The sequence below is a fragment of the Triturus cristatus genome, chromosome 10 (assembly GCF_964204655.1).
Source record: "Triturus cristatus chromosome 10, aTriCri1.1, whole genome shotgun sequence".
Lineage (NCBI taxonomy): Eukaryota > Metazoa > Chordata > Amphibia > Caudata > Salamandridae > Triturus > Triturus cristatus.
Genome location: NC_140593.1, coordinates 1196488824 through 1196503444, shown reverse-complemented (window position 1 = coordinate 1196503444; position 14621 = coordinate 1196488824). Strand labels below are relative to the sequence as shown.

Genomic DNA, 14621 nt, shown 5'->3' with positions numbered 1-14621 from the left:
GCGTGAAACATGCAGTCTGACATAGACGCAAGTTTTTCACACAAACAAAACTGCCACGAGGCAGTTTGTACTTAAAGGCACTGTAAATACTCCAGGACTGAAGAAAAAAGGGTCTCTTCGTTGTTAATTCTCCATATGCAACCCATCAAATATAGATCAGTGATGCAGCACCACTACAAGTCCCCAATTTTCTTAACAGCCTGCAATACCACCCCGTCTCAGACACTTAGAAAGGGTGCCACTGCCATGGCCCGTAATACAAACGAGGCAAATTATTCCATTCGCCGCCCCTACAGGTTAGTAAAAAATAACATGACTGAGGTGCAGTGGGCCTCACACGGTCACACACCAACGCCCGGTGCAACTGCACCTGTTGCACCAATGATAGCTATGCCCCTATTACGTTTTTGTGTGAGACTTCCTGCTTCTCGCAGTGTCAGGAAACATCCCTCTGCTACTTCTGCATTCTAGTTATTGTAAACATTCATTTCTCCACAAAAAATATAAATAAATGCCCGGAATGTAGCGATGGGGTCAAAACAAATCTCAAAAGTAATGAGCGAGGGAGAACTGGAGGCCGGGGATTGGAGAGTAAGGATTTCAGATCACAACCGTACCAAAGGCCAATCACGTTCGTTTTTAGAGAGACCTGTGCTTCCGAGCTTCCGTCCATGGTTTTCTTGAAATCATGCTTTACTTGAAAACAGATGACTGGACTCTCCACAGCTACCCCAGCATGACGCGCCTCTGCGTACACCTGTGTGACCGTGGCTGGCAGCATCGAGAGGGCGTGGAGTCCACAAGAGACCAGCTCGTCTACACACATCCTGACTCCCACGGCTGCTGCCAGGCACACAGGAGATGCTGCAAGCTATGAGTGGTGTAACACACACGCCGAAGTACAGCGTGTCAAGCTGCAGCCACGGGAATTCTTGTTCTACATAAAATGAAATAAATTGCGAGTGCTACATGAACACTCAGGGGAATGTTTTGATCCTCCAAAAGTAGAGGCACTCTTCTGTCATGTCATTTAATGTTGAACAAGCGCGGCCGCGCGTGCCAGGTCGGCGGCGAAAGTGAAAGCGCCGCGTTTGGAGCAAAAGTGCACCAGGGCCAGCGCGACCACCATCTGTTTCCAATTAACACGACCGCAAGACGCGGGCACGATAATTGGAAACAGAAGACGCTGCTGCACGCTCCCGCAAGCCGTAGGCAGTGGGCGGATACAAAGGTGGGACATGCACCCGCCTTTGCTCACTTGCGTGCTGTCTTTTTAGAAAGACGCACGCAAAGCCCAATAGCCTGTGAGCACCACACGCACGAGCTTCTACTAAAGCTGAAGTGATTCCAAGAGGTCTATTTCCTTGCGCAGCGCATGCACGCTGCGCTAGGCTCGACCTAATTAAATATTAATTATTTCTTCTACTGGCTTTGTTTTGCAATCTGGTGTAATTTAAAAACTGAGCTTTTTCGGTAAGGCTGACTCAGACGAGTAAGACCATGACAGTTACAGATCAGCTTTTTGCGTTTAAGGTCCCTTCAGGACCACTAAGAGTATAGCAATATGAACATTCATCAGGTTTTTTTCTGTACATCCCCTAGGACCTGTCTAGATCTGTTCCACCTCCTTCTCTTCAACACTTAGGGCGTAATTTAGAATTTGATTGCCCGGATGCTGATCTTCCTTTGTGGCGGCCCCCTGCCAAGCCACCGCCACCTAGGCCGCCAAATGTAAACTTGTATTCTCTCATAGGTTACATATTTTCCACTGAAGTGCATTCTGCATGCTTGGCGTGAGCTGCTTCGGGGCAAAAGGCTGCTTCACAGGTGAATTTGTCTATCACTGCATGGTGGATCTGTTATCAATTATATATTACTCTTGAAGATAGACCCCAAAGCAGGAATCTATCCGCAGTAAAAACATAGCCAGCATTGCTCATGTGCAAGGAGGTTTTTCCCACCTTAGTGGTGCTGGGCGGAAATGATGCAGCGGAGTTTACCAGCTCTTTACATTCACACACACAACACTCATTTGGGCCCATATACATTCATATACTCAATGACCTGGCAAATATCCACTGGTCATCAATTTTGTTTTACCCTAGGAAACCTTTACACCAGTATTCTTACCATTCCTGTCTCCTGAGTAAATGCACGTTCAAAAGATCTAGTAGTAGTTTAGAATAGGGTGGAAATAATAAAATACATTTATCTTTTATTCAAAGAACCACAGACTCAGAAGGAGTTTTAAAAGTTTATCTGAATTAATAATTTTGTGAGTCAAATCAGAATACACATAGACACATCAAGATTCTCCATCAGGAATAGTAGTTCAATTAGTTTATAATTCAGTTCACATTAATTAATCTCATATGATGACAGTACCTGAGGAGAGAAAGAATAGAGAGCAAATACGAAGCACAACCCCACAGAGCTATATTTACCTAGAATGGTGTGAGGACCTAGACATCAGAGTATCAAGGATTCAGGACAGGTTCAGGACCGGGAAGGTGACCTCTTCTAGTGTAACGCCAGCGTTACACCCCTCTCTGGTGCTACTCTCTCCGGCTCGGGCTCGTCCGGATCCCTTCCTAGATGTGCCTCCTCGGTTGTTCCGCAAATTTTCCATAGTGTTGGATTCTTCAGTCAGGTTGCAGCAAAATCGGGCAGCATCTCAGCATAGCATCGGCATCTCGTGGGTCAAGTGTATCTAACTATCTAGAACTTACCTCTGTGATACCAATTCAAATGTATGATCCACCCCCAAATGTTTCAATTCCATGTACACCCGCAATTTTGATTGGGCCAGGCAATGGGGTGAGGACATCACACCATACTAAATGCAATAATTTTCTTTAGTTCTATTGTCTAGCTCCCGCCCCTTAATTTCAATACCCACAAGCTTTATTCCCACAAGCATTTCATATGTGGATCGATAAATCTGTACTACAATGTTTCATCTTCCTCTCGTAGGGTCAAGAGTTGTTCTTCCCAGGTCCTTGCTGGGCTTAGGGTTTGTCAGCCAGTCAATGATCCCATTGGTCTCAGGACAAGCAGATGTCGCACATGCGTAGTTACCACAAGGAAACGGAGACGTGGTCACCCTCCAAGGCCCAAATATGAACTATTAATAAAGTCAGCGAAGAACATATTAGAATACAAAATTAAATGAATTCACTGTATACCACTTACTTCTACTCTAATCCCATTTACTTCATATTTCTTTTGCATTACTAGTTTAGTAAAACTAGCATAGGTTAGTTTCAGCACAGCATGTGCATTAGTGCGAGGGTTTCGAGCAGCCATATTAAAAGCTATTGCGCAGCTGCAAAGATCTCCCCCCAAGAGACAGAAAACGTCATACCACGTAGATGTGGTAGACGCATGCGCAGAAGACTTCCCGCATTTTTGGCGGCCATTTTAGGACACTCGGGTTATTCATTAGTGAAACACATAGAAAAGCTTTCCCTAGATACGATATGTAAAATGTGGTGCAAAATTAGTATTCACAGACAGGTTGGTTACAATGTTACAGGTTATTCGAGAGGATTGCATACGAGCAAGTATCTTTTTATACAAAACCTTGCTCCATCAGAAAGGACCAGATTTTTTCTGCTATTAGGGGAGCCGAAAGGGGGTTCCTGATGGCAGATCCGGTGCCAAACCTGCCATCAGGACCTTTGCTTTCCCATGCACTCTGAATGTGGCAGAGGAACAAAGTGGAGGACTTCATCTATTTTATGGTGGTTTAGAATTCCATAACCTCCCACTTCTCTTTATCCTGAATTACATGGTTGCAAAGGACATGGAATTTCAGTTACTTTGATTGCATTTACATTTTTATGCACGTTACAATCATGCCCTTTTCTGAGAAAACTTATTTTGATTTTGCCTGGTTTTTAATTGCTTCATCTCCTTACATGGGGAAATGTCTTCTACTTTGTGCAGCAGTCATTCACCCCTCCTGGGCCTTGTGCATGTATGTATAAAATGTCAGAACTAGAATACTGCGCTAGTATTTGGGGCTGTTAAGAGGAGACTTGGGCCTGGGTATATAAGGTAAAACGGTGGTAAGATGAGAACCAGGAGTGACGCTGAGCTATGGAACACAACATTATACGTCAGTGTATGTTCTTTACTTTGCCTTGTAATGAAACCCCCACCCCAATGCCAAGGGACTTCTCATGGATTGACAAGGAGCAGGTTTTGTTTCGGATTCTGGTTGCTGCGCGTAAATGGTGGGAATGGTCTCTGGGGGGAATTTAGAGATGACATCTAATAAGAAAGTGGTACAACTTGCATTATTCACCTGTGTTCTCCTCCCTCCCAATGTGTTTTACAGGCTGCTGTGTTTGCGGCCCTGGGCTTCATCTTCATGATCATGAGCCTGAGCTTCATCATCGTGGACTGGGTGACGACGGGCAGAAGCAGCGGCGGAGGGCACTAACACATAGCCCATTCTGCCCCTGCCCTGGCCTCTTCCGTCTTCCTCCCAGCAGTGACTGAATGACTCGTACAAACTACACGCCTTCTTTGCCCCTGTGGGAGCACAATCATTGAGCCTGTCAGCGACCACCAGGCAAGAACTTCGCACGCCTTTGCTCTCCGCCATCTCCAAAACAGGCGGAAGCTGCTGTCGGACCCGTGTCTTCACCGAGCGTGGACACAGGTCCCTGGTTTCAACCCTCCACGCAAAGCCAAAACGCGACAAAATAACCTGCAGCATGCAGCCTCTCTGTTACTACTTGAAAGCCATCTCGCAAATCAACCGTCTATTCCAAAAACACAAAGAGAACCAGCGGTGTGATGCCCGTCCGATGCTCAAGGCTACAACTTCTTCCCAACTACAACCCAGAAGAGTGGCCATTTAAGTTATTGATTTCATTGAATGCAAAATGGTACCGCTGGGGCTGCTTCTTACATTTCTTGCAAGGTCAATGGGGCAAAAGGGTGGGGATGTACCTACCATGACCTCCATCAAAGGGAAAACGATGCTGTTTTTGTCTTGCATCAGTCCGTCTTTGCTGGGTTCAGGTCAGACAGACAAACCAATAGGAAGACGCCTGCCTCCAAATGCATGCTACAAGCTTTCAGTTCTGCACTAGACACACAGGACTCCACCTGCGTGCAGACAAGATGGCTACCAGAGAGCTTCTTTTCCATCTGCTTGCCTCATCTAAGTTTATCCTCTTATTCCACAGCTTTTTCCGTCCATCCATACAGGTGTGTTGCTATCATTATTGCTGCAGGTGCAGTGGCAAAGGGACCAGGATCATAAAGGTCCTACTGCACCCTAGTTCTGTCTACCCTACATGGATTTGGGGGGGAGGGGATATTTTTAATGCTTGCATCAGGGTCCATGGCATCCTTGCTATGCTAATGCTTGTTTACTTGACTGAGCCACAGTAACCCCACTGGCTGAAACTGCATTTAGTGACTCCTAATTGTCTTTGTTTGTGGGATAGTGAAGGCTCCATCTTGCAATACAATATCTTTCCTATTTGTTTTATTTTCCCTAACCGGTGTAAGACCCCTTTAAAATGGATTGTACATGAGTAATTTTTTGTATAAATGTATCTGTGTCAACCATGGAACTTAGAAAAAAAAATCAATTTTTGCTGCAGTTCTCTAAAACATAGTTTTTCAACACTTCAATCATATACCCCAGGTATCTTGGGAAACATGTGGTAGCTTCTAGGTGAGGCAAGCTGTGCTGCCAGCAACGGAGTTAAAGAATAATGTATGTAGTGATCAAAAAAACACATCACCCCTACAGGTCTGTCCGTCGAGCGGATGCCATCTTCTTCCCTTTCTCGACCAGGTTGTTCATTCTCCTCCTTTGTTCTCGGTGTGCTGGATAAACCAATCCCTGTTGAACCAGACATTTTGCGGTTTGAGTATCTGCGTTGCCACACTCTGCCACTACCTCTCCAGGTCTTGTTGGGAAAATCTTTTTTGCTTATGAGCACTGGGCCATAGTTTGCTGTGGACCTCTCTGTTCACTCAAGAACCAGGATCTTTGGTGTCAATAGAATAACCAGATCTCTGACATAGCCTTAAACCCGTTGGGTCTTCTCAATAACTGTAGGATTTCCTAATATGTCGGGCTGCTCTAATGGCTTCCGTTCAGTACCTCCTTTATCACCCTTAAAGCACTCAAGGTATCGTGAGCCTTCTTTTAACATCGTGTGCAATAAGGACCTTTGTGGGATGTCCTCAAAGAGGCCTGATTTAGCCCATTGCTGCTTCTAACAAGTCAAGAAACAGTCTGGTAGCCCAGTACTTCCTACTGAGTATTGGCCAGTGCTCAGTACTAGTCAGGGAGATGGAATGAACTGCAGGCAGGAGACATGCTGTATCACTACCAGAGATAGCAGAGGTCTTTCTCATGGGCTAGCTCGGGAAAGCCTGGACAGCTACTGTAAACACTCTGTTGTAAGAATTTATGCAGATTTTAGGTTCGAAATAGGTCATTCTAGATGATTGTACCAACATGGACAACTCCAGTGAAAATGACAACTACCTCTAGCCAGAAAAATGTTTGTGAGTTTTTTTTACATTGGTAACCAATGAACAAAATCCTTAGAGCAATGTGTTTATAACGTGTTTTAGATTAGGAAACAAAAGTACACTGAGAGACACTGTTAATTTGATGATCTGTATAACTCCTCTTGGACCGCAAGCCGTGTTCTGAGCTGCCACGACTGTACCACAGGACTCAATTTATGTCCAAAGAGGAGGTAGGAGATATCATGGTGGAGAGGTTTCAAATCACACAGAAGAAGAACCAGCTGTGAGGTATTCTGTGCCTACAGCATGTAAGGAGGGTGATGAGAGAAACACATACAAAGAATGGAGTGTTTGCCTACAAATTAGAAACATTTCCTTTCAAGTATCCAGAGAGGTGCTTCTGGCAACTGTGAAATAAGACAACAAACTAATCTTTTACCATTCAATGTCTACCTCACCCATTCTCTGAATGGCCTCGGTTGTTCCTTTGAAAGGTTCATCGGTGGAGCTAATGAGAGTGCTTGGAAAGTGGCGTGTGAGTAGGGCAGTGAAGTTGTGCTATGAACAAGGATCAAGAGGATAGAAAACCTAGGCATAAACAGTGTCAGCAAGTCTGAGTCCTGGTTGCTACGAGTATCTTCAGGGCCGCTCTGAAGGGACTGTTCTTAGAGCTGGATGAGGGGTCCCTAAGTGGATTGGTTAGTATTACTAATCTTGGTTACCTCTTAGTGTATTGTCACAAAGGTTGACAAGACAGGCGATTGTGTACGTTCACAAAGCCTAGGCGGCAGAGAATTTCGAAGTTACTTTGTGTCGCCGTAGAATAAATCCAAAAAGCATTATTTGTCAAAACGTGATCCAAAATAATTGCTTACCTTTAGAGTGGGAGAGGATTCTATGAGTGATATTAAACCCGGTGGGTTGAAGGAACAATCAAGCTTTACATTCCTCACTTACCTACTCGTGAGGAGGCTTTTGCTCTTGTTAGTGCCCCTGGTTGTAACGTTGGTCAATGGCCCAGAGTACTTCATTGCTGCCCTCTGCTTCATCTCTCAACCAGTTGTTGGGAACCCAACACTGTGCTAAACCCACTATCAGTCCAGGGTTCAGGCAGGGTTGTTCTCACCCATCAACCTGATCTCACATTAACGTGAAACGTTCCTCTGTCTGTAAGTTCTATGTACACCATGTAACGCATCGCTAATTTAAAGAAAACACTTTTCCAGTGCAGGAATCATCTGCAGCTTATGTCAGATGGCGAACGGGTAGTATATCTTGCCAAAAGTGGTCAACCCATGCATATGCTTTTTTTCATGACAGTCCTGTGCCCACAAGAAGAGAAAGTGGCAAGCAATCTCATTAAAATTCCACAAACACTAAAGCTTGACAAAAAGTTAATTTTTTTCCAAGGGTGAAGATTTGGTTATCAAATAGGGGACATGAATACTGCACGGAAAAAATAGCAAACCGGTCCTTTTAATGTAGTTGGGGCATCTCCACAACATGTGTGGAGTTTGCTGTTACAGCCTCTGCATTCTATTATCCTGTCTCCAAATTTCCTTCTTCTAATTTAAGTCGCTGCACATACCTTGAAAGCACACTGATTGGGCTTGGTGTCTTTGAAGCCGCACACCCAGTCACGGAGCTGGATGACGAATGCGGTGGTTAAGCTCACTGGAATGGATTCTTGGACCTGTCCGTATTCTTCAGATAAAAGGATGGTGCTGCACGGCCTTTATGCCTTCCTAGCTTTCAACAGACCGATTAGAAATGGATCATCTCAAAATGGCTGGAAAGTTCTCGTTGGTTTACTATTGGTCCCATGTGTCTCCTTGTGGCGCGGGATCCTTCGCATACTCCCAGAGGTCTTTCCATGAAAATTATGTATGTACGATAAAGGAGTGGCATCATTTGGATGCGTGGTCCAGAGGGTTATTTGCAGCCTAGAGACTCCTCTTTGTTGCCCTTGTAAATTGTTGGGCTCAGGTGACCACCTTGGTGGAAAAAACCTGGGTGAAGGTCCAACCCTGCCTGTTGGGAACTGAGGATGGAGGGATCGGAGACTTAAGATTAAGGGGTCTTTACTGAGTGTGGTGCACTCTGATTCTGGACTAGTCCTGGTGACATAGGTGCACAGGTTCACTGCTTAGAGGATTATCTGAATATGCAATCTCACACAATTCAGAAAGTTTATATTAGGATTTTCAGTTTGAGGGCACATGGGTGGAAGACTATATTAATAGCCCTGAGCCATTTGTATCAATGGGTCATGAATTCTGAATATGCTCTGGAAGCTGTTTCCTTTTAGTCTGGCAATTAGTGCACAGCTTGAGTATAGAACCATTGTGCTGTACAGTGAGCTAATCAAGGAGAGCTTGTGTCTTAGATTCAAGTGGTAATGTCTTTTGAAGCTCCGCGGGGCACCTTGCCATGGTACCTGTATTCTTGATTGCTGTATCAGCGATCTGATACCTGCTCCTACAGATCCTAGACGTTCGACAGGCATATGAATAGGGTACAGAGATGCACCATTCTCTCTGAACACCTGAGGTGCTCCCTGAGTCTTGTATTCTTCGGATCCCATCACAACATATTATTTGTGTTTTGGCTTCTCTTTGGTTGTGTTTTGATTAATCTTTGCACCCTGTAAATTATACCAATGCCGCCTTGGGTGATTTTTTAATGCCAAAAAAATGAATTTCCAGAACAGAGAAAATCCTGTTTCTGGACTTTTCTTCTTTTACATAGATCCCTCTGTACCTATTTACCCAAAAATAACGGGTAATGTTTACCGTTTTATAAAAAAAGTACCATTTAAGATCCAGCTTCACCTGAGACGGTTGTCAGTACGATTTTTACTCTGATGTACATGGTCCATGTGCAGTTCATGCCAGTTCTGCCAATGTTGATATTTTACGTCATACTACCTGGGATGGAAGTTGGGAGCGCGACTCAATATGACGTTTTTGCTATTCACCCCAAGGACTGATAAGTTTCCCCACACTCCCCTTCCCCATCAGATCCCTTTCACTCGTATCTGGAGGGAATTGTTCAGAATACATTAATGCACAGAACTTTGTAATGTGCCAAATTGCTGCTTTGCAAGATTGCTTCCTCAGGGCTTGTGGCTTCTTTAAACTGTGGGATATACTTTGTTGATGGAGTTTGCAGTCCCTCAACCTAGGGATAGTGTTGTTTTTTTAATGGACATTGCATAGGCCATTCTCCACTTGTCTACTGCCAGTGCTGGGAGGATCCTGCTCTGTACAACTGAGCCTTGGTCCCTGCAGCCTCTGATCTGGGTGTGTACATCAGCTCTTATACATACGTTCAAACTCACATAAATGTCACACCTACACACAGACAAATCTCTGAGTCACTCTCCTGTCGCGTTTAGTACTGTAATGTGTGTTGTTTACCTGTCATGCTTTGCCATGTGCTCACACATTTTCCCTTCACACCCCTGTCCTACAGACTTTGCCTTTTAAAAGCTTTTGGGTTTGAGGCCTCTCAGCAAAGGATATTGCTATTGTGCTAGAATGCTGCTGCTACCTGCTTTTTCTGAACCTTAACTCAGGGTGAGCATGCTTGGAGAGCCTTGATGTGTCCTTCAGCTCTCCAGCAGGACCTGTGCATTGTTGTGCCTTGACCCCCAGGTGTTTTACTAGCCCTATAAAGGTATCAACAGATACCTTTCAGACAAACCTTGTGCTCTCTTATTTTAACAAGTCTTCCACGGCTGGTCAAGCTTTCTCCTCTTTTGCCTTTTACCTTGGCTACGAGGGTAGAGTTGTTGGGTATGAATGGTGGACCCTGAACACCCCAGATCTTGGATCCTTTCACCAAACTCCCAGATACTCCTCTGCCTTGCAACACACCTTAGTTTCTCTCTACCATGCAAACACCTATGCAGATTAAGACACACAGAAATAACCTACCAAACGAATCAATGCTACATACACCAAAGGGCCGACCAGTCCCGCGAGGTACAGGTTGAGGATGCCTTGGGCACTAGTTCCAGAAAGTATCTCAGAGCCAAAAAAATGTTGACACTTGAAAAAGAAAACAACACCAAACGAAGAAAAAATGTGTTCAAGAAAACAAAAAATATTTGTGGGTATGTATTATTATGGTGTGGGGACACCAGAGAACTATTTTTGTAGTAGTTCAAGTGAAATAAAAAAGCCTTTGTGAAATAAAAGTTGTGATTTTTTGAAAAGTTGAAGCTTACAGGATAAGTTTGTTTTGCAGCCTGAAAGACTTTGTTCATGTTTGGTGATGGAAGGGCTCTCCTACGTTTATAATTCCATTCTCTCTGTGCTATTAGAATCTAACACCAGTTCCCAAATCAGTCTGAAGTAGATGCAGAAGACAACAGCTGGTTTGCTTGAAATAAGGGAGACTAATTTGCACCAGAGAGAAGCCTGGGTTAGCAACATTTGTGTGTGTCTTTCTGAAAAGTTCTCTTTCCCAGACCACCAACGCAGCGGCACAGCACAGCACAGATACTCAGCCTCCAGGAGGTATTTTGTAGTTTTCTATTTTATTTTATTTTGTGAACGCAGCATATTACTGTGGCACAAAATCAGACGATATAACGGCCAATTGCGTTTCGGCTCACGACTTCAAATGGGTCTCCCATAAATATATGTTCGGGGCATATGAGCTGTAGATCGTATACTTGTGCATAGATCGCCATCTGGTGTTGGGCTCGGAGGTTTGCACTTTTTTTTTGTCTTGGAAGAAGTCTTTGTAGTTTCGAGGTATGTGACTCCTCCTTAGGACGAAAGTGCGCATGGGCATCGACTCCATCTCCAAATTGGTTTTTTCCGCCATCGGGTTTGGATGTGATTTGCTGCGCTCCGTGCGGTGTCGTTTTTGAGCCCCCTTTGACACACAATCCCTCCCCACTCGACGGTATTGTCTTGGTCGCGTTTCCTTCTCGATGCGTATCCTCAAAATCTATAAAAACCTCGATCTTCGACGCGGGCCGTTTGGCCTATCCGCGCCGACCACGCCAGCTGTCAATGGAAAGGACTCCTTTCAGAATATGCCCCGGATGTGGTGTTAAATTCCCACACACGGACGTACACGAGGTTTGTAACCTCTGCCTCTCCCCGGAGCACGAAGACAACAACTGCGAGGTCTGTTCATCTTTTAGGTTGAAGAAAACCATCCGTGACCGTCTGGCTCGACCTCATGAAATGTCTCGCGGAAGCAGCTCGATTCTGGACATCTTCGGAGCAGATGCCAATCTCCAGCCGGAACAACAAGCTGATGAAGGAGAGATCTCTGTCTCCGAAGCCGACAACTCCGACGTAGAAGACCAGGCAGTCACCCCAGCTCAGCGGTCCGTGAGTACCGAAACCCCTCTCCCAACCAAAACCAAACCTAAGGCTCCGGTAACACCGACAACACACTTCAGACGCCCCGCCCTCGGGCCCGGCGATGAAACAAAAAGGAAAGCGCTCGGGATTGGGCCAACCCAATTCCGGTGCCGAAAAATCACCCTCGGCACCGAAGTCCAAAACCAAGGAGGTACCACGCCCTCTTTGTCGGCGCCGAAGCCCTCGACATCGAAACAAACGAAGGACAAACATTCGGAGCCGGAAAAATCTTCAGAGCCGAAAAAGTCTTCGGAGGTGAAAAAATCTTCGGAGCCGAACAAAACTCCGGAGCCACAAATTCCCATATCGAAAGCTAAAGAGTCCAAGACACCACAGAAAGCTTCGGAGACATGGGCTAAACAACATTCTGACCCTAAATGTTTGGCACCGACAAAGGACATTGTACCCGTACAACAACTTCCAACAGAGTTTTCGGATCCGAAACAAAAGACTCTTTACATTGACCCAGAGACTGGCAAAGTTGTCGCCAAGCCTCCTAAAAAGAGAAAATTGGACACTTCAGAAGACCCTGAAATACCCATGAAACGAAAAGAGATGGGCACAAACACTACTCCACCTCTCTCTCCTTCTCCAGCTGATCCGAATCTGCTAATTTCTCCAGACACTCCCCACAACATACATTTTCACCTCAACGACAGGATCATGAAGATGAGTATAGTGATGAGGGTGGGAATGGAGATCCAGATAAAGATGACAACGCATATACCATTCCACACGATCCAGATCCTTGGGATGATTACAACACAGATCCTAACCCACACCATCACCACCAGATGACAATATTGGGTTTGCGCAACTCATTAATCGAGCTGCTCAGAACCACCGGGTACAGTTACACTCTGACCCTTTAGAGGAAGACTTTTTACTGGAAGCATTTACACCCACACAAAAGTCCACACACACCCTACCAATGTTAAAAGGCATGTGAAAACATGCACCAGACTTTTTAAGGACCCCGTCAGAGCCAGGATTCTTAACACCAGAATAGATAAAAAATATAAGGCAGCTTCCAATTACCCAGTTTTCAGTCAGGTCCCTCTAGATCCTCTTGTAGTGTCTAATGCACGCAAGAGAGCAAATTCACAAAGCACAGGCGACACCCCTCCTGATAAGGAATCCAAACTTGTAGACGCATATGGAAAACGCATCGCATCACAAGCTGCAAATTATTGGCGGATTGCCAATGCCCAAGCTTTGTTGGCCAGATATAACAGAGCTCACTATGATGAGCTTGAAAAGCTAATGAAACCTCTTCCTGACCAATTTAAAGACAAAGGCAATGACCTTATACAGGAGGGAAAATTAATAACGAATACGTCCATTAAATGTGTGCTTGATGCAGCCGACACTGCCTCGTGCTATTAATACCAAGAGCATCTTTTTGGGCCCACAGTAGATACATCTTTAGAGAAGATAAAAAAGGATACGGAGACTGTCAAGGCCATGGGGGCCTTAAGGCGCAAACCCCTAGAGGTTCACTTTGTCGCTCCTTTTACAGGGCTGGCTCCAAAACTATTGGCTCGGACCATCCCTCTTCTTCCTATAAGAGCCCCAATCAAAACAATTCCTCCAGAGGATACTTTCATGGAGGATACAGAGGCAACAATGGTAAGGGAAGAGGTCGCGGTAACAATACCTGTACCTCCCCTATCACCAAGCAGTGACTTCTCTTCACTTTCCCCGACCATCCCACTCCTGTCGGGGGACGCCTCTCACAGTTCCTACCTGTCTGGAATTCTTTCACAACAGACAAGTGGGTAAGACAAATTATCCAGTATGGTTATTGCCTGGAACTTACCACCCCCAAATATCCCTCCCCAACCACGTCCAATTTCTTCAGAGTATCTGACTGTTCTAAAACAAGAGGTTCTCTCTCTATTACAAAAACATGCAATAGAACCAGTCCCCTTGCCTCATCAAGCCACAGGGGTTTACTCCCTCTACTTTCTAATCCAAAAAAGGGCGGTTCTCTCAGGCCAATACTAGACCTCAGACCGTTAAACCTCTACATTCAGTCAGACCACTTCCACATGGTCACTCTCCAACAGGTGCTCCCACTGCTTCAACAAGGCGACTTTCTCTCCACTCTAGATCTAAAGGACGCCTACTTTCACATTCCCATTAACCCCTCTCACAGGAAATATCTCAAGTTCGTGGTGGACGGTCAACACTTTCAATTCAAAGTCCTTCTGTTCGGAGTTACTACAGCACGCAGAGTGTTCACCAAGTGCCTTGCAGTAGTGGCAGCTCACTTACGAAGACAACACATTCATGTGTTCCCTTATCTGTACGACTGGCTCATAAAAGCCAAGTCACACAGCAGCTGTGTATAACACAAAACAATCCAGCTACTTCACAACTTGGGATTCACGGTGAATCTCACCAAATCCCACCTTCAACCGTCAAACACACAACAATACCTAAGTGCTACAATAGACACTTCAAAAGCTTTAGCATACCCCAACCCTCTCAGGATAAGCAATATGCAAGCTCTAATATCCAAATTTCAGCCTCAACACTCATTACCAGCTCGAGTGTTCATGCAGTTGATCGGGACGATGGCCTCTTGCATTCTCATCATCCCTTATGCAAGACTACAAATGCGTCCCTTACAGGAGTGTTTGGCACGTCAGTGGAACCAAGTTCAAGGTCATCTAACAGATCTGGTGTTGGTGGACAGCCGCACACATCGCTCTTTGCAGT

General features: G+C 45.2%; 1 protein-coding gene across 5 annotated transcripts in view; it reads left to right on the top strand.

The window, feature by feature from the left end:
* The window catches only part of SLC38A5 (solute carrier family 38 member 5), a 419077-nt gene extending 408366 nt beyond the window's left edge, over positions 1-10711 (top strand). For all 5 annotated transcript variants that reach the window (XM_085629632.1, XM_085629635.1, XM_085629633.1 and 2 more), the window contains one exon: positions 4343-10711. In XM_085629632.1, coding sequence (XP_085485758.1) covers positions 4343-4447 — 105 coding nt within the window. In that variant the 3' untranslated portion in view covers positions 4448-10711. The remainder of the gene's footprint in view (positions 1-4342) is intronic.
* The last annotated feature ends 3910 nt before the right edge of the window (positions 10712-14621 follow it).